Below are 26,632 nucleotides of genomic sequence, written 5' to 3'. Positions count from 1 at the left end.
TTACCAAATATTACAGTCTACACATATAAACAATTACTGAGTACAGTACCATTTTATTCACAAATGGATGAAACTCTAGATTGCTGCGCTGCTATCTGTTATTGCGATTACTGAGTTGTGTTTGTTTCACTTTTTACACAGACGTCTATATACATTATTATTTAGTCTTACTACGCTTATTAGACAACAGAACACACATTAGTAACAGTTGCTTATTCCATTACCTCTATCAAAGGAAATATAGCAACATTACTAAACCAAAAATTAAATCTCACTCCTTAGTTAGTATTACCTTGTAGTCATTGACTTTATTATACAATGAAACTTTTTTCCTCAAATCTATGTTCCTTTGTGCTTTACTGAACATTTCTGTTTGTTGCTTCAGGTATTGAATAGCTGAAGTAACAGTGGTAGTACTACTGGCTCCAACAACCAATAAACACTGTCACTTGACCAACTTTGACAGTTTACTAGGCGAGTACTTAGAGTCATATCTGGTGAACTGTCAAGCACAAATGCTTCAGAATTTATTTATGAGACACATAATGCTACAAACACCATTTATTTACACTCAGTCATCTCACACTTTGCTGAGAGATAAGAAATAATGCGATAGCATTATCTGCCACCAAAACTACTATTGTATACAAAAAAGGACAATTTCTAGCCAGACAATAATGGTGTCAGCTGGTAGATAAACATTTTTATTGATGCAGTGGTTGGTACAATACATAAATATAATGAACAAGTCCATTTAATACACACATAATTTTGGATTAAAGGAGACCACTCACTGAAAATCAGAAGTGATGAGTTGTTGATAGGCACACAGAAAAGAAAGGGAACTTGCTAGCTTTTAGAGTTATTCTTTGATTTGCTAGAGTAAAATATTACTCTAGCTCAAAGTATGGCTCCAAAAGATAGTTTCCTTTCTTTTCTGTGTGCCTACTGACAATTCAACTTTAATTCCGAAGTACTTACATCCTACACGAACTTTCGTACAACATTAATGCATACACATATACATACAATACATAAAGAAAATTTAGTTCACATCAATTACAGTACTCTTATATATTACATTTGGTAGTTTAATTACATTCAATATCACAGGAGGAAACCTAATAAAAATAGGGGAGAGAAAGATGGTCAATTAAATGTAAGCTGAGTAAGTTAAGTTATAAAGTACAAACAGATCTATGTGGAAGGATACTGAAGTACCTCTTGAGTTTTGTGTGTATTATTATTTTCAAGCAGTAACAATAATAATATGCTACTTGGCTGCCACAAATACTTTATTTTATTTGGTACCATTTCAGATTCTTACTAACTGGGTTTGACCGCTGATCTTCAGAATTTATGTGAACTTGCAATCCTACAGCCTTCTCAGAAAAGAAGTACGAGAGAATAAAATTGTGCTAGAGTACACTGCAGAGACTTTTGTATAATTCCTCTGAAAACGAAAAGCCATCTAAAGAATCCTTACTAAGACCTACAAGCAAAGAAGAAATGTTGTCTTCAAGATGTTCATGTGATACGAAAGAATCGCTTATCTTTTCTTGCATTCTGCAGATGTATAAGGACAGTAAAATATTTGGCACAAAAATAATGAGCCAGCTGTGTTCTCTCTCCACCTTTTTATACATAGTTTATAAAGATTCAACTTAGACCGACTGGAAACATTTTTAAAAAATGAACTGTTGAAGATTGAAAACCATGAACAAAACAAAGTGTGGAACAAGTACACAGTTTTCTGAGGCTACAACAGTTAATTTCATGTAAGCCATGTTCAGATCAATTTCTCACCACTGGAAACCAGTACAAATTGTCATGACTGGATACATAATGAGCAGAGAAACATCTGTTTAAATTTTAAAATTACTCTCATTCATTTTGGAATGTTATTTTTGAGTATTTTTTTCTACCTCTATCATACACATATTACACAGATACAACAATTATCCTTGAAAGAATGGCACTCTCTGGGATGTCACCTCTCCTGAATTAAAACAAAGCTAATGAGGAGATTTACAATTGATAAGAGTATTGAAGCACTGAACCAAAGTTCAGTTCCGAGTAGTCTTATGGTTGCTAACATAGGAATATACTGCAATGAAACATCGTATGCTGTGGGTCAGACTTGAACTCAAACGTTCACCTTTTGCAGGCAATGCAATTACCGACTGAGCTATTCGAGCACAACACATGACATGACTCAAAGCCTCATTCGAGTTCTGATCTGACTCACAGCTCTGACGATCAAGATGACAGTTTGTAGTTCAGAGATCTACAGATGCTTCCCTTTCAGCTATGATTTTTTTCACGGCACTTTCAAGAGGATATAGATGATGGTCCTTATAATTTGGTGCTATCAGCCTCATTTCTGCAACAAGATTATACAGATATTCAGCATTGCTGCCATTGGGACCATGAGCATTTGCTATGCATGAAGCAGTCTCATTAAGCGGCTCATTCCTCTTGAAACACGAATTGTTATCTGTTGCCACATACAGTGTTATGTCGAAAGGTTTGACATGAGAAGTGAACTGTGCTCTTTTTGTGAGCACAGGATAGAATGTTGCAGTCTGTTTAACAAAGCCAGCCCTTCCAAAAAATTCTGGCTCTGAGGCAACACTTGCTTCATTTTTTTTGTCAATTTCATATGTTGCACCCCACACCATATCCTGAAACAATAACACTGCATAAGTGATCAGCATTATTTTTTGCTTATAATTACAAATCCATATTTTAATTTATCTAACTGGTTCCAAATTGTTGTGACATCTCTTTCAAACTGAAGGTCTTCAGACATATTTCTGTATGTAATTATAGCAAGAAATGTTCACCATGGTTGGTCAGTTGGTTTAAAGGCAGGAGAAGGGACCAAACTACGAGGTCATCGGTCCTGTATTCCTAATAAAACAATGCCACAAGTGTGAGAATAAAATGGACAAAATATATAACACAAAACGGAAAGAAAGCAAAAGCAACAAGAATGAAGGGAAGGCAACGAACACTAAAAGGAACAAAGGAGGACAAAAAAACAACAGAGAGACACTAGAAATAGAAGAGAGTAAAACATGAAAGCAGATTACAGTGGCTGGCCAACCATGAGAATAAAAAGGGAAAGCCAGCCACTCTGCAACACATTAAAACCTCCACCCTAAAGGCACTAGGGTGGAGGACACAGAGGGACAAAGGACGTGCACTAAAACCTACATGGAAGTATAAAACCCACTCTCACAGATAAAACGTTAAACTAAAGCTGCTGTGAAAGCATTGTCGCCCAACACCGAAGGCAGGGTGCTAGGAAAGTTAAAAGTCTGCCGCAGAGCGGCTAAAAGTGGGCAGTCCATCAAGAGGTGGACGACTGTCATTTGGGAGCCACAGCGACACTGAGGTGGGTCCTCGCGATGGAGTAGGTAATCATGCATTAGCCACATATGGCCAATGCGGAGCCGGCAGAGGACAACTAATTCCCTGCGAGAGGCCTGCATGGAAGACTTCCACACATTCATAGTCTCGTTAATGACACACAGTTTGTTGTGCGTGCTGTTATGCCATTCTGTCTCCCAAAGCCAGAAAACCCTGCGGTGTGAGACAGACCGCAGGTCAGCTTTGGAGATGCCTATCTCCAGAAGCGGTTTCTGTGTCGCCTGTTTGGCCAGCCTGTCGGCAAGTTCGTTGCCGGGGATTCCGACGTGTCCTGGGGTCCACACAAACACCACGGAATGGCAGGACTGTTCCACGGCATAGATGGACTCCCGAATGGATGCTACCAGAGGGTGGTGACGGTAGAACTGGTCAATAGCTTGTAGGCTGCTCAATGAGTCAGTACACAGGAGAAACGACTCACCAGGGCATGAGTGGATGTACTCATGAGCACGAGATATGGCCACCAGCTCTGCAGTGGAAACACTGCAGCCAACTGGCAAGGAGTGCTGCTCAATATGTCCTCCATGAACATATGGGAAGCCTACAGGACCATCAGCCATTGAGCCGTTGGTGTAAACCACTTCAGAGCCCCGGAACATGTCAAGTATCTAGAGGAAGTGACAGCAGACAGCGGCGTGGTTAACGGAGTCCTTAGGGCCATGCAAAAGGTCCAGATGAAGCTGTGGCCGAGGCGTACACCATGGAGGCGTTCATGAACGGACCGCAAGTACAGGTGGTAAAGGGAAGGACTCCAGTTCGGAGAGAAGGGACCGCACGCGAACCGCAATTGTTAGCCCCTATCTGGGCCGCCGATGCGGGAGATAGACTGCAGCAGGAGAGAAAAGGAGACTGTAATTCAGATGCTCAGGGGAACTATGAATGTGTGCTGCGTAACTGGCAAGCAGTTGCGCATGTCTGATCTGCAGTGGAGGGACACCAGCCTCCACCAGTACGCTGGTCACCAGACTCGTCCTAAAACCTCTTGTCACTAATCGGACTCTACAATGGTGCACATGGTCGAGTAAATGCAATGCTGAAGGCGCTGCTGAACCATAAACCACACTCCCATAGTCAACTCAGGATTGGACAAGGGCTCTGTAGAGCTGCAGCAGCGTACAGCGATCTGCACCCCAATTGGTGTTGCTCAGGCAACGGAGGGCATTGAGGTACTGCCAGCATTTCTGCTTAAGCTGACAAAGATGAGGGAGCCAAGTCAATCAAGTGTCAAAAACCAGTCCTAGGAATTGATGAGTCTCCACTACAGTGAGTGGATCATCATTAAGGTAAAGTGTGGGTTCTGGATGAATGGTACGACACCGACAGAAGTGCATGACACATGACTTTGCGGCTGAAAACTGGAAGCCGTGGGCTACAGCCCATGACTGTGCCTTGTGGATGGCTCCCCGGAGGCGCCGCTCAGCAACAACAGTACTGGAGCAGCAGTACGAAACGCAGAAGTTGTCTGCAGTCAGAGAAGGTGAGACGGAGGGCCCGATAGCTGCTGCTAGATCATTAATGGCCACTAAAAATAGAGAGAGACTCAATACAGAGCCCTGTGGGACTCCATTCTCCTAGATATGGATGGAACTATGGGAGTCACCAACTTGGACACGGAAAGTACGGAGTGACAGGAAGTTTTGGATGAAAATCGGGAGTGGTTCCCAGAGACCCCACTCATACAATGTGGCAAGGATATGATGTCGCCAAGTCATGTTGTATGCTTTACATAGGTCAAAAAAGACTGAAATCAGGTGTTGCTCTCTGGTTGCTCTCTGGAAAAGGCTATTCGGATGGCAGATTCGATGGACACAGGATTATCAATGGTAGAACGACCCTGGCGGAAGCTACCCTGACATGGAGCCAGCAAGCCACACGACTCCAGGACCCAACCCAACCGCTGACATACCATATGTTCCAGCAGCTTACAAAGAATGTTGGTGAGGCTGATGAGCTGATAGCTATCCACATCAAGCAGGTTTTTACCAGGTTTTAGCACTGGAATGGTGGTACTCTCCCGCCATTGCGATGGAAAGATGGCCTCACACCAGAGCCGGTTGAAGATGATCAGAAGATGTCACTTGTAGTCAGATGAGAGATGTTTAATCATCTGGCTGTGGATGCGATCAGGCCCAGGAGCTATGTCGGGGCAATGTGCAAGGGCACTGAGGAGCTCCCACTCTGTAAATGGGGAGTCATAGGATTCAGTGCATCGTGTAGTGAATGAGAGGACATTCCCTTCCAGCTGCTGTTTGAGTGTGTGAAAGGCTGGGGGGTAATTCTCTGATGCAGAGGGTCTAGCAAAGTGCTCAGCAAAGTGCTCGGCAATTGCGTTTGCATCAGTACATAACTTGCCATTTATGGTAACACTGGGGACAGCTGTTGGGGCCTGGTACTCGAAAAGACGTTTGATCTTGGCCCAGACTTGGGAAGGGCACGTGTGGCACCCAATGGTGGAGACATATCTCTCCCAACACGCCTTCTTCCGTTGTTTGATACGGTAGTGAACACGGGCACACAGATGTTTAAAGGCTATGAGGTGCTCCAGGGAAGGGTGCGGCTTATGCCACTGTAGAGCTCGCCAACGCTCCTTAATTGCTTCAGTAACTTCTGGCGACCACCAAGGGACTGCCTTATGCCTCAGGCACCATAAAGACCGAGTGATCGCGTTTTCTGCCACAGAAACAATTGTGCTAGTCACCTGCTCAACCATCACACTGATGTTACCGTGTGGGGGACATTCAGCGGTGACAGCAGAGGTGAAAGTTCCCCAGTCTGCCTTGTTCAAAGCCCATCTGGGCAGGCATCCATGTGGCTGATTCTGGGGCAGTGACAGGAAGATGAGGAAGTGGTCACTACCACATAGGTCGTCAAGTGCTCTCCAGTGGATAGATGGGAGAAGTCCTGGGCTGAAAATTGATAAATCAATGGCTGAGTAACTACCATGAGCCACCATGAAATGTGTGGCAGCCCCAGTATTTAAGAGGCAGAGGTCGAATTGCCACAGAATAGTTTCAACATCTCTGCCTCAGCCAGTAAGCATGGTACCACGCCACAAGGGGTTATGAGCATTAAAATCTCCCAGAAGTAGGAAAGGTTTGGGGAGTTGATCAATCAGTGCAGCCAATGCGTTCAGGGGTACTGCACCATCTGGAGGAAGATATACATTGCAGACAGTTATTTCCTGTGTTGTCGTTATTCTGACAACCACAGCTTCAAGAGGGGTCTGAAGGGGCATATGTTCACTACAGACCGAGTTTAGGACAAACACAAACTCCACCTGACACTCAATTATAGTCGCTACGGTTCCTGTAATATCCCTTATGGCCACAGAGGGCAGGGGTCCGCATTGCTAAGAACCAGGTTTCCTGGAGGGCAATGCAGATAGCAGGTGAAAAGCTTAAAAGTTGCCGTAGCTCAGCCAGGCAGTGGAAAAAACCACCGCAATTCCACTGGAGGATGACATCGTGAGACTGGGAAGGCATGGAACATTCAATGAGGCAGTTTATGCCTCAGAGTCACCTACTGCCACCGATTTATTGCCTGAGCAGTCTATACCCATTCTGTCTGAGGATATGGTGAGATCTAGGTCCTCAGCAGACGTCAAAATCTCCACCCCATCCTCAGATGCAGAGCTTATAGATAGCAGTGGTGTGAGTGCCACTGCAATTTCCTTGGTCTTAGGGGTTTTATTTTTGATTTCTCTCGCTGCTCCTTGGGTTTCCCTGGCTGGGAGGACTTCACTGGCTCAGTCTCCGGGACTGAGGATGAGCCTGAAGCCCTACGACTAGCTGCTTTTGGGCTCTTCAGCCACTGGCGGATGTCGTCTTTCCCACTAGAAGTGGGTGCATTATCTGAAAACTACCTTGAGCAGTTAAACAGAGAACCAACTCGAGGCAATAACATATTAGACCTTCTGGTGACAAATAGACCCGAACTGTTTGAAACAGTTAACGCAGAACAGGGAATCTGTGATCATGAAGTGGTTACAGCATTGATTTCAGCCATAAATAGAAATATTAAAAAAGGTAGGAAGATTTTTCTGTTTAGCAAAGTGACAAAAAGCAGATTTCAGAGTACTTGACAGCTCAACACAAAAGTTTTACCTCAAGTACAGACAGTGTTGAGGATCAGTGGACAAAGCTCAAAACTATCGTACAATCTGCATTAGATGAGTATGTGCCAAGCAAGATCATAAGAGATGGAAAAGAGCCACTGTTGTACAACAACTGAGTTAGAAAACTGCTACAGAAGCAAAGGGAACTTCACAGCAAAGATAAACATAGCCAAAGCCTTGCAGACAAACAAAAATTACACGAAGCAATATGTAGTGTGAGGAGGGCTATGCAAGAGGCGTTCATTGAATTCGAAAGTAAAGTTCTATGTACTGACTTGACAGAAAATCCTAAGAACTTTTGGTCTTATGTCAAAGCAGTAGGTGGATCAAAACAAAATGTCCAGACACTCGGTGACTGAAATGGTACTGAAACAGAGGATGACAGACTGAAGGCTGAAATATTAAATGTCTTTTTCCATAGCTGTTTCACAGAGGAAGACTGCACTGTAGTTCCTTCTCTAGATTTTCGCACAGGTGACAAAATGGCAGCTATAGAAACAGATGCCAAAGGTATAGAAAAACAATTAAAATCGCTCAAAAGAGGAAAGGCCGCTGGACCTGATGGGATACCAGTTCGATTTTACACAGAGTACGCAAAGGAACTTGCCCCCCCTTCTTGCAGTGGTGTGCCGTAGGTCTCTAGAAGAGCATAGCGTTCCAAAAGATCGGAAAAGGGCACAGGTCATCCCCATTTTCAAGAAGGGACGTTGATCAGATGTGCAGAACTGTAGACCTATATCTCTAATGTTGATCAGTTGTAGAATTTTGGAACACGTGTTCGAGTACAATGACTTCTCTGGAGACAAGAAATCTACTCTGTAGGAATCAGCATGGGTTTCGAAAAAGATGATCGTGTGAAACCCAGCTTGCACTATTCGTGCACAATACTCAGAGGGCCATAGACATGTGTTCCGTGGATGTGTTTCCTGACTTCCGCAAGGCATTTGATGCAGTTCCCCACAGACATTTAATGAACAAAGTAAGAGCATATGGACTATCAGACCAATAGTGTGATTGGATTGAAGAGTTCCTAGGTAACAGAATGCAGCATGTCATTCACAATGGAGAGAAGTCTTCCAAAGTAAGTGATTTCAGGTGTGCCACAGGAGAGTGTCGTGGGACCATTGCTGTTCACAATATGTATAAATGACTATGTAGATAGCATCAGAAGTTCATGCCATAGTATATCAAGAGGCTGCAACAATGGAAAATTGTAGTGAAATGCAGGAGGATCTGCAACGAATTGACGAATGTTGCAGGGAATGGTTATTGAATCTCAATGTAGACAAGTGTAATGTGCTGCGAATACATATAAAGGAAGATCCTTTATCATTTAGCTATAATATAGCAGGTCAGCATCTGGAAGCAGTTAATTCTATAAATTATCTGGGAGTAGGCATTAGGGATGATCTAAAATGGAATGACCATATAAAATTAATCGTCGGTAAAGCAGATGCCTGACAGATTCATTGGAAGAACCCTAAGGAAAAGTAGGTTACAGTACACTTGTTCGCCCACTGTTTGAATACTGCTCACCGGTGTGGGATCCGTACCAGGTAGGGTTGATAGAAGAGAGAAAGAAGATCCAAAAGAGAGCAGCACACTTTGTTACAGGATCATTTAGTAATCGCGAAAGCATTACAGAGCTGATAGACAAACTTCAGTGGAAGACTCTGCAAGAGAGATGCTCAGTAGCTCAGTACGGGCTTTTGCTCCCTCCTATGTATATTTTGTGAAGAGGCCATGAGGATAAAATTAGAGCCCACACAGAGGCATACTGACAATCTTTCTTTCCATGAACAATACGAGACTGGAACAGAAGGGAGAACTGATAGAGGTACTCAAGGTACACTCCGCCACACACCATCAGGTGGCTTGCGGAGTATAGATGTAGATGTAGAAGAAACCTGGGAAGGGAGTGACACAAGGCACAAGGGACCCTTCCTAGCGAAAGAAGCCAAAGAAGACTTATGCTTCTCCGGCTTAGAAGTGGGGACGCACGATGGTTGCGGGTGGGGGGGGGGGGGGGGGTGTTGCTCCTGAAGTAGGTGGTGCAGGAGCAACAGGGAGGGAAATGCCCCCCACCATCAAGGGGGCAGATGTAGTTTTCCGCAGCACGTTACACTTGTCTACATTGAGATTCAATAACCATCCGGTTCTGAGAGGTGACCTGGGTTGGCGGAGCTCATCGTCAGACTGCAAAAGAAGATCTCTGTAAAATATTGTACTCTGGACCATATTTAAGTTCTTATGGGGCATGATGGTTACAGAAACATCCCCCGGCTCATACAAGCGAGTAAGTCCCGTGACTGGGCTGTTTCGATCAAGACTGACCCATATCTCATGTTGGACAAGCCCCCCACCTCCCCAAACTTGTCCTCTAAATGCTCAACAAAAAACTGAGACTTCATCATCATGAAAGATTCCCCATCAGCTCTCGAACATACAAGGTACCAGGGCGAATAAGACCCGCTGGCATTCTTAGCCTGACGTTCCTCCCATGGTGTGCCCAGGGAGGGGAACGATTGCAATCTTACTTCTGTGCGTTGAATTGAGCTCATGATCGCTTAGAGACTGCTGGTGTTTCACTACCAGCAAGAGATGATGAACATGAGAGATGATGTGATGCTTCATCGCGTGTCGTCCGCCCTGTTGCCACTCACTCCGACCAGGGGCCCTCCCCACGGGCGCCACCCAGCCGCAGCAAAGGCCACCTGGCAGGATGGTCATTTCTGGGAGTCCCGATGCCCCAGGGGGTTGGGCATCTACCCATTGGCATATGTGGGGAGTTAACGGTGCAAGTATCAGCAGAGTGAGCCCTGTGTGGTCAGGGGGCTGCAACCAACAGGGTACATGGCGGTCCCACCACAATGGACTGGCTACCATGCTGGATATCAGGTGCAAAGAAGTCCATGGTCATCATCAATGCAGAAATCCACACTGCATAGTGCATGGTGGAAAAAGCACCCAGGAAGGTGTTCTCACCCAAGAGATGGGGAATGAGCAGGACGACTGCAATGCGACGACGAGAAAGTGGGCTAAAGATCTCAATGCACGATGGACACAATGCACCTTGTAAGGTGCCCTTCCCCAATTGGCTCGCTCTTCAGGAAAATTTTGAAGAATGGAGGTCAAACCCTACAGGGGACCATCGCATAGAGGCCGAAGCATGTGAAACTCCTTCTAGTCGCCTCGTACGACAGGCAGAAGTACCTCGGGCCTATTCTAATCCCCGGACCTGCAGGGGGGAAATGTTCACAATGCACAGTTTAATCTTAACAATGTCTTCCTAATTATCTGGGACTAATAGTAAAGAAAACTAAATTAAACTATATTTTTTAATGAAAAGCAAAATTTTTTTTACTAAAAATTCTAAAAACTAGCATAACTCAATGATAGAGCTTTACACAAAATACTGATGGCTTTTAGTGACTACAATGAGATTTAATCATTATGGATGCAACTGTAATGACTCAGTGCAAATAATTAATTTCTCACGCTTGTCTTAGGGCATCTATGCCAATACCTACCCCTGTAGTCAAGGTTGTACTGTGGCATTTGAGCTAATCAGGTTAAATTCTATGACTGACAGAAATTTTCATTGCCAGTAATTATTGGGAAGAGGAAGTTGTATTTTGGAATGAGTGCATATGGTACAATTGATAGTAACTGTACACTGGATGGAGGCATTAAGCTACAAAATCTTTTGTCAGTTACGAAGTGGAGTTAGCTATGTACTGCCTTTGCCCTCTCCACCACCACTATCAAAACCACCATCACCATCAGATATATGACAGCCACAGTCCACACATGATGAGCATGTGAGCTGAAGAAAAGGTATCTAGATGAAAGGCTTGCCCTTGGCAAATTGAGCTTCACAAGAAAGTAAAGTAATATTGCTACAAACAAAGTATAAATACTGTTTCACATCTAACAAAAAGGTATGTGATACAATGTCAAAACAAAAGACTGTATTTCTTCAACAATTACTAATGTTCATTTACTCAATCTGATTGAAAGTCCTAATGATACGGTATCTTTAAATTTGTCTCAATTCTGGTCCCATAGCCTTTCACGTGCCAAATAAAGAAATTTACTACTCTTTTGCTATTTATGCATCAGATGGCATTCAGTAATGAACTTTTATACAATATTAACAAGATAAATGTGATTCTCTCTCTCTCTCTCTCTCTCTCTCTCTCTCTCTTTCTCTCTGTGTGTGTGTGTGTGTGTGTGTGTGTGTGTGTGTGTGTGGGGGGGGGGGGGGGGGCGCTGTTTGAAGCTTTGTTTGATAGTCTTTTTGTTGTGCCTATCTGCAACTCAGTATCTCCATTATACGGTGAGTAGCAACTATACCTTTTAGCCTTTGTCACATTCTTTATTATTGCTGCATGACCTAGGTGTGAGGTTAGAAGTCCATTTTATAGTACATAACTGATCCCGAAGATGAGAACCAAGGAAATATAAACATGCACTTATCAAATGACGATGGCTAAAAAGGCAGTGCCCAACAAGCAGCCTAGTTAAAATGACCTAGTCCCGGCGGGAGGACCGAGAGGAGGTTGTCCAAGCCGCTGGGACAGGCTTAATAATCCTGAACTTATTCCCGTGAAGGGAGGACCATTGGTGATGCCTAAGGGACACCAACTCCTGACAGATGGCAGTACAGAGATCATCAGAGGGAACATAGGAACTCGTGGGCTGGGGTACAAGGACTGCAGCCTTGGCAGCATCGTCAGCAGCCTTGTTTCCTGGCAGACCGACATGACCAGGAACCCATACAAGCATCACACACTGGCTTCACCAAGAGTGAGCAAGTGACAGTTTTCCTAGACCAGCTGCACTAATGGATGGGCGGTGTAAGTGCACATAGACTTTGAAGGGGGCTGAGTGAGGAGTGAGTCTTAGCAGAGGACAGAATTGAGAAGGCTGTGTTGCCAGATGTACTCCGTGGCCTGGACACAGGGCCAAGAGCTCAGCTGTAAATACTGAGCAGTTTTCCAGAAGCCAATATCAAAAGATGGGTGCCAATGACGATGGCACACCCAACCCCAGGGTCAGTCCGAGAGCCATCAGTGTATACAAAGGTACTATCACGAAGTTCCATGTGAAGGTTGTGAAACTGAAAGCGATAGACCAGGGCTGGAGTAGTGTCCTTAGGAAGCGAATGAAGGCCAAAGTTAACACAGACTGCTTAATGAAGCCAAGGTGGTGAAGGGTTCACACCCAGCGAGAAAGTTGCAGGTAGTGTAAAGTTAAGCTGCTATAGCAAGTGGCAAAAACGGATTCCAGAAGGTAACAGAGAAGAGGGATGCACCCCATACTGGCGATCAAAGAAATGTTCGAAGGAGGTGGCATAGGATGGGAAGCCATGCATGGCAGACAAATGGCATGCATACCTGCTGAGGAGAAAGTCACGGTGGTAGGACAGTGGTAGTTCAGCAGCTTCAGCATACAGACTCTCAACCAGGCTAGTGTAAAAGGCACCTGGGGCCAAACGGATGCCACAATGGTGGACAGTGTTGAGACGACATGAGAGGGATGGACATGCAGACACATAAACAAAGCACCCGTAGTCGAGTTTTGAATGGACAAGGGACCAGTACAAATGGAGGAGGGTGGTTCGATCAGCACCCCAGGAAGTACCATTGAGGACATGTAGGACACTGAGGAACTGAGTGCAGTGGATTGCCAGGTAAGACACGTGGGAGGACCAAGAGAGTTTCCCATTAACCAGGAGCTCCAGGAATTTCGTAGTTTCAATGAACGGAAGGGCAACAGGCCCAAGATGTAAAGATGGTGGGAGAAATCATTTGCGTCACCAGAAATTCATACAGACCGTTTTATCAGTGCAAGAACGAAAGCCATTGTCGATGCTTCAGTAGTAGAGATGATCAAGACATTGCTGAAGGTGCTGCTCAGTGAGACAGGTCCGTGGAGAACTGCAGTAGATGGCAAAATTGTCAACAAAAAGGGAGCTGGAGAGGCCCGGTGGGAGACGGGCCATTATAGGGTTAATGGCGATAGCAAAGAGGACACCGCTCATGACACAACCCTGAGGCATACCATTTTCCTGGATAAAGGTGTCCAACAAGGCACAACCCACATGCACCTTGAAAACTTGGTCTTTTAAAAAAGCTTGAAGGGAACAGGGCAGGTGCCCACAGAAGCCCCACATATAAAGAGTATGGATGATACCAGTTCTCTAGCAGGTGTTGTAAGTCTTCTCCAAATCAAAAAACATGGCCACTGTCTGGGATTTCCACAGAAAACCATTCATGACATGGGTGGACAAAGTAACGAGATGGTCAACTGCAGAACACTGTGTTTGAAATCCACACTGTGCATTCATCAGTAAATTGCGAGACTTGAGCCACCATACCAGCTGGGCAAGAATCGTATGTTCCATCACCTTGCAAACATAGCTGGTAAGAGAGACGGGACAGTAGCTAGAAGGAAAGCTTTTGTCCTTACTGGGCTTAGGTATGGGTATGACAGTGGCTTCACACAAAAGTCTGGGAAATGTGCCATCTGCTCACATGCGGCTGTATGTGTTAAGCAGAAAGTGCTTGCCCGCAAGAGAAAGGTGCTGCAACATCTGAATGTGGACGGCATGTGGCCCCGGGGTGGGGGATCGCGGTGAACTGAGAGAATGATCTAGCTCCCTCATAGTAAAGGCAGCATTGTAGCACTCGAGATTCGGAGAAGAGAAGGGCATTGCCCGAGCCTCCTCCGCTGATTTCCAATGAGGAAGGCAGGGTGATAGTCGAAAGAGCTCGAAACTTGAGCAAAATGGCGGCCCAACATGTTGGAGATAGCAATAGGGTCCACGATGTCATCGTCAGCTACTGTCAGGCTCGAAATTGGGGAATGGACCTTGGTCCCAGAGAGGTGTTCGAGGTTGGTCCACATGACAGAGGAAGGGATGGAACTGTTAAAAGAACTAGTGAATGGGATCCAGCTAGCTCTTTTGCTATCTAGAAGAATGTGATGACACTTTGCACACATCTACTTATAATGAATGTAGTTTGCCATCGTACGATGGCAGTTAAAAATGCGGAGAGCACGTCTCCATGCGCAAACTGCATCACGGCATGCCTCAGTCCACCAAGGGACTGGGACACAGTGTGGTATAGAGGAAGTGTGGGGAATGGAGCATTCTGCAGCAGTAAGGATAACGTTCATGAGATATTCCACCTGGTCATCACAAATGGGGAAATCTTGTTCTTCAGAGGTCGCCAAGGAGGAGTAAAATTGCCAGTTAACCTACGGAAGCTGCCAATTGGGCATGCATGCTGATGCACATTCCATTGGAGGAGAGTCATGATGAAGAAGAGATGTAGGGCTGTCATCTCGGTGGCTGCCAAGTGACAGCCGGGGAAGAGTTGCTACTATGGGGCACAGAAGCAGGAGGATACTGCTACATGGGGTCCACAGAGGCATCAGCTTGCCCATGCCACTGGTCTGTGGAGTCCAATGCTGAAAAATGGTTGCTGGTGCGCACCAGTGACACAGAGGCTGGCGGGGCTAAGGTGTCACGTGACGACACCACTGTAGAGGATCTTCGAGTTGGCAAAGGATAAGACCGTTTGCCTTTGGTGGATTTCCTTGAGCCTTTCCGGTTAGAGGAAGACTTGGGTGTTGTTTGGCTGGAGGGACAGAGGAAATCTTCATGGGAATACCCCTTCTGTCCTTTCCCGCCTACCGGTTTTGTAGCTGGTGGCTTCACCTCTTGAGGCACGACAGCTGGTTGCACAGCTGGATGGGGGGATGGTGATGCTACTTTGACACTGGGCAATTTCACAACCTCAGAGCTGAATTGGAGGTCGCATGCCTGCGTGGCCATGTCCTTCATGGAGGAAGGGGTAACAAGGACAGAAATATAGGTACCAGACGGGAGAATGCAGGGGTTGCAACTAGCCAGTAACTTGTGAGTGTGTGGGTGAGGCACTTTTTCCTTTACCCAGATCTCTTGGACAGCCCGCTCATCAAGAGACACGGGATAATGCCGAGAGGTGGCAGCATGGCTACCATTGCAGTTTATACAGCAAGGAGAAGGAGGTGGACAATTGCCCTCGTGTGCATCCCTACCACAGGAGATACATTCGGCTGGGTGTCGACAAGATGTTCTAGAGTGGTTGGAATGATGATGCTGGTAGCAGAGCATCAGGTTCAGAATGTACAGCCGGACTGTGATAATTTCATAGCCTGCTTTGATCTTGGAGGGAAGCATCACTCTATCAGAGGTGAGAAAGAAAGTGCGGGTGGGCACTAAGGAGGAATCTATCTTTCTCATTACACAATGGATGGCAATGACATCCTGATCAGAGAGGTAAGATTGGATTTCGACCTCAGACTGTCGAGCAGTCTGGTGTAAATTACACCATGAGAAGAATTCAAAGATCTATGGGCCTCGACATGAACAGGGTAACCATGGAGAAGCAAGGCAGCAAACAGTTGTGCTTGAGAAAATCAGAAGTGGTTTCCCAAAGCAAAGTGCCATTCCGTAAATGAGAGCAGGATTTCACAGGGCCAACAATTGCAGCAACACCTCCCTGAATAATAAATGGTTTTACTGTGGTGAAGGACTGACCGTCTTCAGTATGTAAGACCACAAGGAACTGTATTGCAGTGGGTAGGGTCTTAGAATCAGTAGCCTCATTACGTTTTGTAGATGTTGAGTGGGAAGATGATGGACCAATCGCGAGGAAGTCCCCAATGATTGCCAGCATCTCCGATGGTGCACTCCTTCTACCTGGGGGCCCCCTTCACAAGAGGGCGGACCCACCTTAGGTGATTGTTCACACCTATCCAACACCTGACAGAGGGACCAATTGACAATTTGGAAAGGTAGCAGCACAGAAAATCACCCGTCCCCGGGTCTGGCCTGTACCAGGGGGTACGTGTGAACCCTACTTGTTGACCCAGGGCTGGGAATTGTGTGTTACCCAGTCACCTGTTACACATCACATGTGTGGGCTGGCCCTTCAGGAGTGCACATGGAGGAAGAAGAAGAAAAAGAGGAACCTCAAACACTGAAGTGGAGGAACGAGAGGAGATGGGAAACAAAGAAAGAAAAAGGGAGCAAAAAACAAAGGTGAGACCTTTCTTACATAAGCAACAGAATGAAGAACATTGCCAATAACACCCCAGACATGTTCCCCAAGGGAGAGGTAAAAGAATAATAAGAGCATAGACATGCAGCACAGAAGTGAAAAAATGCTGCAAAGGCTGGGGCCCTATGGTAGCCAAGCATGAACCCGCCAAAGATTGGCGAGCCCCCTGGGGTGGGGGGTTTCCATGATGTCTGATTGTTTACCTTTTAAATTGAAGAGACATCTACTTGCTGTCTGTGGGACATCGAACAGCACAGAGAAACCTTTGGCTTTTAAAATACTGTTATCCTATTTGAAGTTTTACCTATAAAATTTAAACTGCACCACTTGCTTTTCAATCTGCCTATGTTTTCAGTGGCTACTGTTTTTATTGTATTGAGTTCCTTGTACTACTCTTTCTGGGACACAGAATGGGGGCACAAACAGTGAATTTGATTCCAACATTACTGAAAATATTGTCAATAAAAAACTGAATAAAACAAGCCAGGTCCCTGCTGTACCCAGTGATCAGCAGAGATAGGCCAGATTCATCTTTTGCCAAACATTGCATACATGAAAACCATAAATACGCAATAGGAACCGAAGACCTACACATAGAAGAAAAGTGTAAAGACATTAGTCATTAACAAATTTTAGATATTAAGACACACATATGTAACCCCACATATATTATTGAATGAACAAACTCAATTCAATCATTCACCCCTCTTAGACAATATTGTAATTTCTCCATAGAAGAAAAACCTTGGTGTCTTCATTTAAATAACAAAAAATTCTATTTCTGTGCATAGCTCTACTCCAATGTATGTTTAGTAATAGTTACTGCAAATGCTGCACTAATGAATTTTGTGAATGCTGTGCTAATGAATTTTTTAAATCCCTAGGTAATTTGTCAAAGTGGTCAACAGAGATAACATTTATGGTTTAAGTCAAGAATCGATAGATTTAAAAATTTACATGTTTATCTTTGCATTTTTGCTTAGTTCTCACCTTTGGGATCAGTTACGTTCTACAAAAGGGGCTTACCTAACAGTCATAGTAAAGTTTGTGAAACTGGGCTAAAAAATGTTTCATTTAGTTAATACAATATACACTGTTTGACCAAGAACCCACAGTTGAAACAATTACATTTAACTATTTGTTGCCTCAACACCTGCTCTGTTAGATTGTCCCTTCTTTTAGTCAAGCTGCACAATAAAGATCTTTTCTCAATTCAGTAGTCCTCATTGGTCACCCAAACTACCTATCTGATCTTCAGCATTCTTCTGTAGCAGGACATTTCATGAGCTACTATTCTTCCATTGCCTGTACTGTTTTCCTTCAATGTTTCACTTCCATATGAGGCAACACTATACACACACACACTTCCAGAAGAGACTTTCTCCATTGGCATTGCCTTTTTGTCTAGTTATACTTCTACTACCTTCACTGCCAACTGAAGAGGTATTTGAATGAGAATTAGTGGCTAAAAGGTTTGGAAAATTGGCAAAACAGCTTGAAGAGTGATGTGCTGACCACATGCCCCTCCAAACTGCATCCGCATGATGCAAAATGTAAGACAATGACATGGCAGCTGGTCAACATCTCTTGGAGCCTTCAGGGCCTAGAACAGCAGCTTTTGTCAATTATCTCCTAGACAGGTCTCTAAATGAAGCATACAGAAAAAGGTTTCTTTTGATAACTGATATCCCTACGCAGCTTTAAGATGTACATTTGCAGATTCAAAATGAAAGTTAATAATTTTGGAACATTGTGTATTTACATAGCTTTTTTTAGTAATCAATTAGGAATTATTTCGGAACAAAGGAGACAAGTCACCTAAAGACAGAAGCGCTGCGTTTTCGACAGATACACACACAAAAGGTACAGAGTTTTACTTTGCTAGCTTTCAGTATGGAATTCCTTTCCCAAGCTGGGTAGACAATTTTTAATATACTATTGTGTAAGTAATGTAGGAATGAATGATCCATTTCTATTGGCAAATGGAGCAAGTAAGGACAGCAGGCAGAGGGGGGTGGGGGAGGGAAGAGGAGGCTAACTCGCTACCCTAGGGAACACTTACTTCAACTTTCTTTGCATCAGATACTAATCTGATTTTGTGGTTAGTACAAGCTCACATCAGCTCATCCTAATCACAAAATCAGATTAATATCTGATGCAAGGAAAGTCAAAAAATTTATAGTCCACGGTAGTGCGTTAGGTCCCTACAGTTCCTTATTTATACAGATGACATACACACCTCAGAAACTGCAGCCACGATCATGTTTGCAGATGAAACTAGTGTCATAGTAAGTGACGCTAAGGAGCATCTGTCCACAACAACCAGTCAAGTCCTGAAGTCTTTGCATTCATGGTTCAGTGCCAGTAGGCTGACCCTTAATGTGAAGAGTACAAATTATATACAGTTTGGAAAGATGAGTCAAAACCAATTGACTTAGAAAGGGTACACTGTAAAAAACTTTTAGGAATGCGTGTTGATCAAGCCAAACTGGAAAGATCCTGCACCTAAAATCTCCCCAAGACTCAGCTCTGCATCTTTTGCTCTGAGAATTATTTCTAAAGCTTGCCCCTAAGATGGTGCTAAAATGACTCATTTTGCTTATTTCCAATCCCTTGTACTTTATGGAATAGTTTTCTGGGGCAAAATTAATAGTCAATCAAATGAAATTTTTACATTACAGAACAGGGCAACTCAAATCTTGTCATACAGCTCTGTTAGGGCTTACTGCAAGCCCCTATCTAAAAAGTTGATGTTAACTACTGTACTCTCCTTGTAAATATACACACGTGTGTTGATGCCAAGAACTTGACTTTATGACCTGTAAACCAACTGATTACTCACAACTATGGGTCCACCCCAAAGAGAACATGTTAGAACAACTCAAAGACATGCAAGCCATTTTGGTCATTGTACTTTTCAGCAGTATAATGTAATATGTTCATGTGTTTCCACTTTTTCAGTAGTGTTTTTATTGTCAAGATTTCATTTTCTTGTTCTGTCACTGATTTGCTTTTTGTGCATGTTACAGTGTAGTTTATGTAATTGTGATTCCTTTCCCAAATACATACTAAGCAAGATGGCCATGCCAATCTTAATGCACCAGACTCTCATTCAAGAGAAGGGTGGTTAATTCCCCATCCGGCCATTCTGACTTGGGTGTTCCATGAGTTCCCTAATTTACTAAGGTGAATGCTGGTATGGTTTCTTTGTTGATGTCATGGCTGACTTCCTGTCCTATCTTCACCTAATCAGGGTGGTTACTTGAGAATTCAGGTATAGGAGCAAGATTATGTCCTGTGTTTTTAAGCAGTGATAATTTATAATGGATAATATTCATATAGGCCACCCACATTTCGAAATATTAAGTATTTTAAAAGTGTGATTTATAAAACTCCATAACATTAAATTCCAATGCTAAGTTGAAACACAGAATTCCCTTGGGTTTTATGAAATTTCTGAATTTTCTTGGTTTTTCCAGGTAAAATTTAATTCTTTGAGAATTTCAAGTTTTCCAGGTATTCTGAAAGAATCACCACCCTGCTAATGCCATCCTACAAATAAATAATACTACGTCTGTACTAGTGTCCTGCACCAGTGAAGTGTGTTACAGTTCTGAGTGTCTGTGCACACTGTGTCCACAGCCAAAAATTACATCTATTTTTCTGTGTACTGCACTTCTTAGGAAAACAATGTCATTAGAAATGATGTACAAACTGAACTGGGTACATATGGAAAGCAAAACAGTTATACACTCTGAAGGAACCATTCTGTCATTCACCCTAAGTGTTTCAGGAAAACTGTCAACACACAAATCAGGCAAGGCAATTACTGTTACTCAGAAACAAATGCTCTCTGTGATAAAAATGCACAGTTAGGATAAATAACAGTGTCTTAGAGCATGGCTACTCCTCAGTGGAAATCAGAACATTTAATAACTCCATGACAATTTTGCTTAAGCATGTTTTACAAGGGGTGACCTGCATTGAAATTTATAATGAACCAAATGCTAACGTAAAATTTAATTTATCCCAGAATAAATTCATATTATTTGGAAATAGATTTCCTCAAACTATTCTCTGAGGACATTAAACAGCCATGTAACAAACCATGTATCACTACAGGGATTAAGGTATCTTGGTACACGAAAAGAGAAATGTACCTGTTGGCAAGAATAAGTAGGGATCCTGCAGTACTTGCACACTACAAAAATTACTCAAAATTACTACAAAAAGTTAGTCAAAAATCAAGGAACATGCACATAATGCCAGAAATCAGTTATTCTGACAACACTTAAGGCGAAATGGAAAGCAAAATGAGAGAGAGGTCAACCAACCACAGAATAGTACAGCATCACTACTGAACTGAATGGAAGGGCTACAAATGATGAGTCACATGTAGCAAATATATTCAATAATCATTTCTTAAACATAGTAGAAAGTATAAGGACTAACAGCTCAAGAGAAAAGTCAGAGCAGTATGATGAAAAAGCATAAAAGTCAATCATATGAATGTATCACCAATTTCCCCTTCTGAAATTAAGAAAATTATATATTCTCTCAAAAATAAAAGCTCATTTGGTTTTGATGCTGTTTCCAATAGAGCAATAAGGATTTGTTCCCATATAACAATCCTTATCTTATCTTAAATATAAACTGCATCACTAACTCCGGGCATCGTTCCAGAGAGATTTAAATATGCTGTTGTCAAGGGCCTCTCTAAGAGAGGTGGCAGGAGAGATGTCAATAACTACCGACCCATTTCACTGTTGAAATCATTTACAAAATATCTGAGAATGTGATGTATTATAGAACAGTATCTTACCTGAGCAACAATAATACCCTCTGCAAATGACAGTTTTGATTTCAAAAGAGCTGACATATGGAGAATGCCATTTATACGTTCACTCACCAAAGTTTACAAGCATTAAATAACAAAATAGCACCACAGTTGGTATTTTCTGCAAAAATTTTATGAGGTTGATGGTATAGCCAACCAATGGATAATCTTATTCCTAACCAAAAGAATGCAGAAAGCTGTACATAATAATTCAACCAATGCAGTCCAGGGACATTATTCTGATTGGGTTCCCAAGGCTCAATCTATTGTCCCTCATATATGAAAATGATCTTCCCTTGGTAAAAGTTACATATTGGAGCCCCCTTGCAGTTTTCAATATGGCACTGACATAAACATTGGGCTTCACTACTGGACAATTTGTTACCACAACCAGACATTCTGCTTTCACATTCATTTGCTTCAATTCTCAACCAAATTGTCACTGCCCAACCTCCGGCTGTGCCGCAAATCAGTCTGTCACCACAACCAAGATTTCTTGTGTGTGTATGTGGGAGGGGGGGTCGATATGTAACGTAGCCTTTCTGCCTAATATACAACAGTCAGAATTAGTTCTTTTTGCAAATTACACTAGTACTGTACTCAATCCTAGCATATATACAGCAACAGCAGATTAGTGAACAATGTTCTTAAAAGTATCATTGACTGGTTATCTGTAAATGGTCTCACATTTAGTTTTGAAGAGACATTTATTTCTGGACATCTATGGGTACTACACCAGTGGTAAGTGTAAAACATTGTGAGGAAATAATAAATAGGATGGAAGCTTCAAAATTCTTAGGTGTCCATACTGATGAGAATTTAAGCTGGAAAAAGCACATTTTGGAACTCTTAAAACAACTTAGTTCAGCCACATCTGCTTTCCAAATCACTGCATATCTTTGGGAGAGATAAACTGGTAGTTGACAAATTTTGCATATTTTCATTTAACAATGTCATATGGAATAATGTTCTGGGGTAACTCATCTTTAAGAAAGAAAGTCTTCATTACTCAAAAATTTGCTGAAAGAATAATATGTGGTGCTCACCCGCAGTCGTCTTGCAAACATCTGTTTAATGAGTTAGGCGTTCTGACTATTGCTTCACAGTGTATTTATTCCCCGATGAGGTTTTTAAAAAAATAATACACTGCAGTGCAAAAGGAACAACACTGTACATAATTACAATACCAGAAGGAAAAATAACATTCATTACTCCATATCAATGTAGTCTTTAGCACAGAAAGAGATGCACAACAGTGGAACTAAAATTTGTGATAATTTACCAGAGCCCAGTGATATAAAATGTCTGACAGACAGCAAAGCAAAATTTGAAAACAAACTGAGGAAGTTCCTCCTTGACAACTACTCCTATTCTGTTGCAGAATTTTTTTAAAAAATGTAAATTTTCAGCATGTGGCTACACTTACAAATTAACTTGCAATGTGAATGTAAAACGAACTCTTCCACAGCATTACAATTTATCGTGCAGATGATCCATGTAAAAGTAAACAAACTAACTAACAGCATTGACAGACCAGAATTAGCAACTGATTCCTCCTAAACAAAGTTTCCCTGTTTTAACTGGGAGAGAACTTTTTCGGTATCTGACTAGTACATAAGTCCTTGTACCATATAAGTGATTTTTCTTCCAACACAATATTTAATAGTGAACAGGCCAACAAAAATGCTTCATGCATAAGACCATACTTCTCTGTCATTATCGAATACGTAGCTAAGTTTGTCACTCACAAGGTGAGCACTGAGCATTCAAATGAGAAACATAGCAGCACCACTGTGTGCACAATACTGTTGTCATAGCTTTACTTCATCTGGTGATGAACCACTACTGCTCAGGGGACAAAGATGGTGTGATTTAAAGTTTTCCCATACCCATTTCATATACAACACATGGTCAATGTATGGTCATACTGGATAAGTATGTCCACTCAAACCAGTACTGCTTAATAAAGCATCAAATATATTCTACTATTTTTTAATTGTAACAGTAATACATAAAGGTGAAAGTCAAGCCATAGACAGATTTCAAGCCACCCAAATTAACATACTGACACACACTCAATGTCAGTGTATCTATAATAAAAGAAATGAAAGCAGTTGTAAATAGGCTGTTTACTCAGAAAAAAATACTTCCTCAAGTATGCCTACTGCTGGTCAATTTTTGAAATGATAATAACGTGAGACATAAAGAATAACACCAAAGTTTCAGTTGATTTCCAGGGAACTGTAAAATATGGGCAATACTCATCACAATTTAGAGGAAAATCCAAGTCATACTTGGAAAAATGAATTTTCGTCACAGAATTAGTTTCCCACAACTCCTACACACATGCACACGTTCAAAGTATGCTTTTTTCATGATTTGGGTTTTGTGTAAATGTCATATATGTAAAGGTAAGCCAAAGGGTTCAAGTAAATATAGCCATTCGAAGAAATCTGGGGAATAAAAGGGGGCATTTCTGTATTTATGGAACCTTGGCATTATCAGTTTCTTCCTTGACACATTGGCATACCACTTTAAGCAAAATTCTTCGTGTTGCTAGGCGTGCGTCTGTATTGAAACAAAACTATCAACAAGTCCCAGGCAATGCCAGCTGCTCGAGCAAACAAAGTAGTAAATGATGGAATGAGCTCTCATTGCTAGAAGTTCTTTCATTTTGTTTCAACACAATGCGCTTTATTTGGCTACTGTTTATTGTTACCACTATTAGAGTACACTTACCCTGGGGCACCCCGTCCGAACTAATGCAACCACACGACCACGCTGAAACATTTTTGAATAAATTTATCACTCCCATACATCAAGAAAATTGTGAATTTATTTTGTACAACGATCCGTATCATACCTTGTTGGGGAAGCACTGATAATCGTCAGTTGCCACCCAAAAACGCCTTACATACCCGGTTATACAGCCGGTAATTTTTTGCAGGAAAGGCAAATCTTCCTTCCAAAGCATAGCTCCATATGCAAAGACCCACATGGTTGGAGTTTCACTTTCAGGCGAACTCATACAATCAACAATAATTCGACGCCTCAGTAGCAACAACACCTCTCGCTTCCCGAGTCCTGACGCCACACACTATTCACACCTGGCAGTAACTTAGTACTGACAGTGACAACGAGCATGCGCCCTGCCAGGGCTCTGGTTGCTGTGGCAACTACCAATCGCAAAGTGTGGCGAAATCCTGTGTTGCCACAACGTGCAAGAGCAAGCGAATACGTTGATTTATTGATCCACCTTCCGGCATTTTTGATGCAATTGACGTCTATCGTTGCTGTAGCAACTACCATTCGCAAAGTGAGGAGAAATGCTGTGTTGCCACGATGTACACGAAGAAACGAATAGGTTGATTTATTGATCCATCTTTAAGCATTTTAGATGCAATTCATGTCGTCATTTTACATACATTGTATAGATGTAAAGGAATGTATATGGTTTATACTAAAGATATGTACGGTACAAATCATTAAATATAAATGTGTCATGCAGAATGAAAAAAGGAGAAACGGTGCGTGACACAATACACACGCTGAGAAAAACATTTTAACAAATATAAATGAGATATGCTTGATAAGTGTTAATCATTAAGTATAAATGCCTTATGAAAATAACGCAAAACAGTCTGACACAATAAACACTTTTTAAAAAAGCCTCAAATAATATAGTGCATTAGTCAGATCATGCAACAATTTTAGTACAGTAAATTAGATCATTTTTATTGCATATTTTAAATTCTTACACAGTATAGAAGGCTTTTTTTGTTGAAGCCACTTTTTTGCAATATTTCTGAGGACATGTAGATACATATATACTCTGCGAACCACTGTGAAGAGTGTGGCAGAAGGTACAGGCATGCTCAAAAGTATCCGAACGATCTGAATTGCAATTCGCCTGATATGCATGCAACTCTCATAACGCAGCTGTCTAGCAGGTCTTCTAATCGCTCCTTGGTACAGTCGTTTGACTATTGAAAGTGGTTCCAACAAGTCATCACTAGAAAACACTGCTCTGTATCGCAATAACTCGTGATGTAAACTAATACCACGATACTACAAATATCAGGGAACACCTTATCACAGATAAGACTGTCCTTAAGGCTTGTAAGCTCAAATTTATTACAATAAATGACATACATGAATACTCTCAGTTGCCGGTCGGGAAGGCCGAGCGGTTCTAGGCGCTTCAGTCTGGAACCGGGCAAGCGCTACGGTCGCAGGAAGCATGGATGTGTGTGATGTCCTTAGGTTAGTTAGGTTTAAGTAGCTCTAAGTTCTACGGGACTGATGACCTAAGATGTTAAGTCCCATAGTGCTCAGAGCCAATACTCTCATTATTACGTCAGATAGGTAATAAACGTAGTAGGTTCGTCGTATTCAAGATTTCCTTTTCAAAGTAACATACCGTACTTATTATTTAACACAAAATGACATTAAAAATTTGAGTTATTCACGAGCAGCTAGTTGAGAATATGTATGAACTTCAAATGACACGACGAACAGTCTTGGTCTGGATGTGGATTCAAACCTAGGTCACGCAGACTAAGCAAAGATTTAGTCACTGACCGAAACTAACAGTCATTCCTGACTAGGCATACAGAGAGTGATATACCTCGATTTTAGACAGTATCAGTTAGCAAATATAAACTTTCAAATACATAACGTAAACATTTTTAACGGACGCGAATTCCTACCCAGCATTTATTGTCCCTGTTAACGAACTATGAGAGATGTTAAATACTGCTTCTTCACAAGTAACTTACTTGAAATGCCGTGAGGTAAAGCTTTGTATTGGACAGGGACTCGAACCCAGAAGCTAATCGGATTGTTTTCGAAGCAAAATCAACTGTGACATATCGGATTTTCTCGGCGGTAGCTAGATGTTTTAACTGAAATGACGAGACGAAACATTATTTTTTTCGTTCCCAGGACTCCAACCCGGAGGTAGGGTGTCAGCACAGCCCTGGGGCAAAGAAATGCCCTCAAAAATTCTAAATTCCCACAAAAATTCGAATTTTCCGCCAATAGGGTAGGTTGGTGGAGGGGTGGGGGAGGGGAGGAGGAGGTGCTGGGGCACACGTGCAGCTGAGAAAAACACGTGACATCGTTCGCGGG

General features: G+C 42.5%; 1 protein-coding gene across 1 annotated transcript; it reads right to left on the bottom strand.

The window, feature by feature from the left end:
* Positions 1–688: 688 nt before the first annotated feature.
* Positions 689–24,768, bottom strand: LOC126470346 (putative glutathione-specific gamma-glutamylcyclotransferase 2). The gene is made up of 3 exons (XM_050098135.1): positions 24,366–24,768; positions 24,242–24,283; positions 689–2,684 (listed from the first exon to the last, which is right to left on the bottom strand). The coding sequence occupies exons 1-3, from the start codon at positions 24,528–24,530 to the stop codon at positions 2,280–2,282; spliced, it is 612 nt and encodes a 203-aa protein (XP_049954092.1). The 5' UTR covers positions 24,531–24,768; the 3' UTR covers positions 689–2,279.
* Positions 24,769–26,632: the final 1,864 nt, after the last annotated feature.

The sequence above is a fragment of the Schistocerca serialis genome, chromosome 3, assembly GCF_023864345.2.
Source record: "Schistocerca serialis cubense isolate TAMUIC-IGC-003099 chromosome 3, iqSchSeri2.2, whole genome shotgun sequence".
NCBI lineage: Eukaryota > Metazoa > Arthropoda > Insecta > Orthoptera > Acrididae > Schistocerca > Schistocerca serialis.
Note: the sequence above shows the minus strand (reverse complement) of the source record. Positions and strands in the feature narration are given on the sequence as shown.

Excerpts from the sequence above, each read along its gene's own strand:
- LOC126470346 (XM_050098135.1), bottom strand. The coding sequence starts at position 24,530 with ATGAGTTCGCCTGAAAGTGAAACTCCAACCATGTGGGTCTTTGCATAT. Across the intron at positions 24,284-24,365 it reads ATCAGTGCTTCCCCAACAAG|CGTGGTCGTGTGGTTGCATT; the intron begins GTATGATACGGA and ends AAAATGTTTCAG. Across the intron at positions 2,685-24,241 it reads TTCGGACGGGGTGCCCCAGG|GATATGGTGTGGGGTGCAAC; the intron begins GTAAGTGTACTC and ends TTATTGTTTCAG.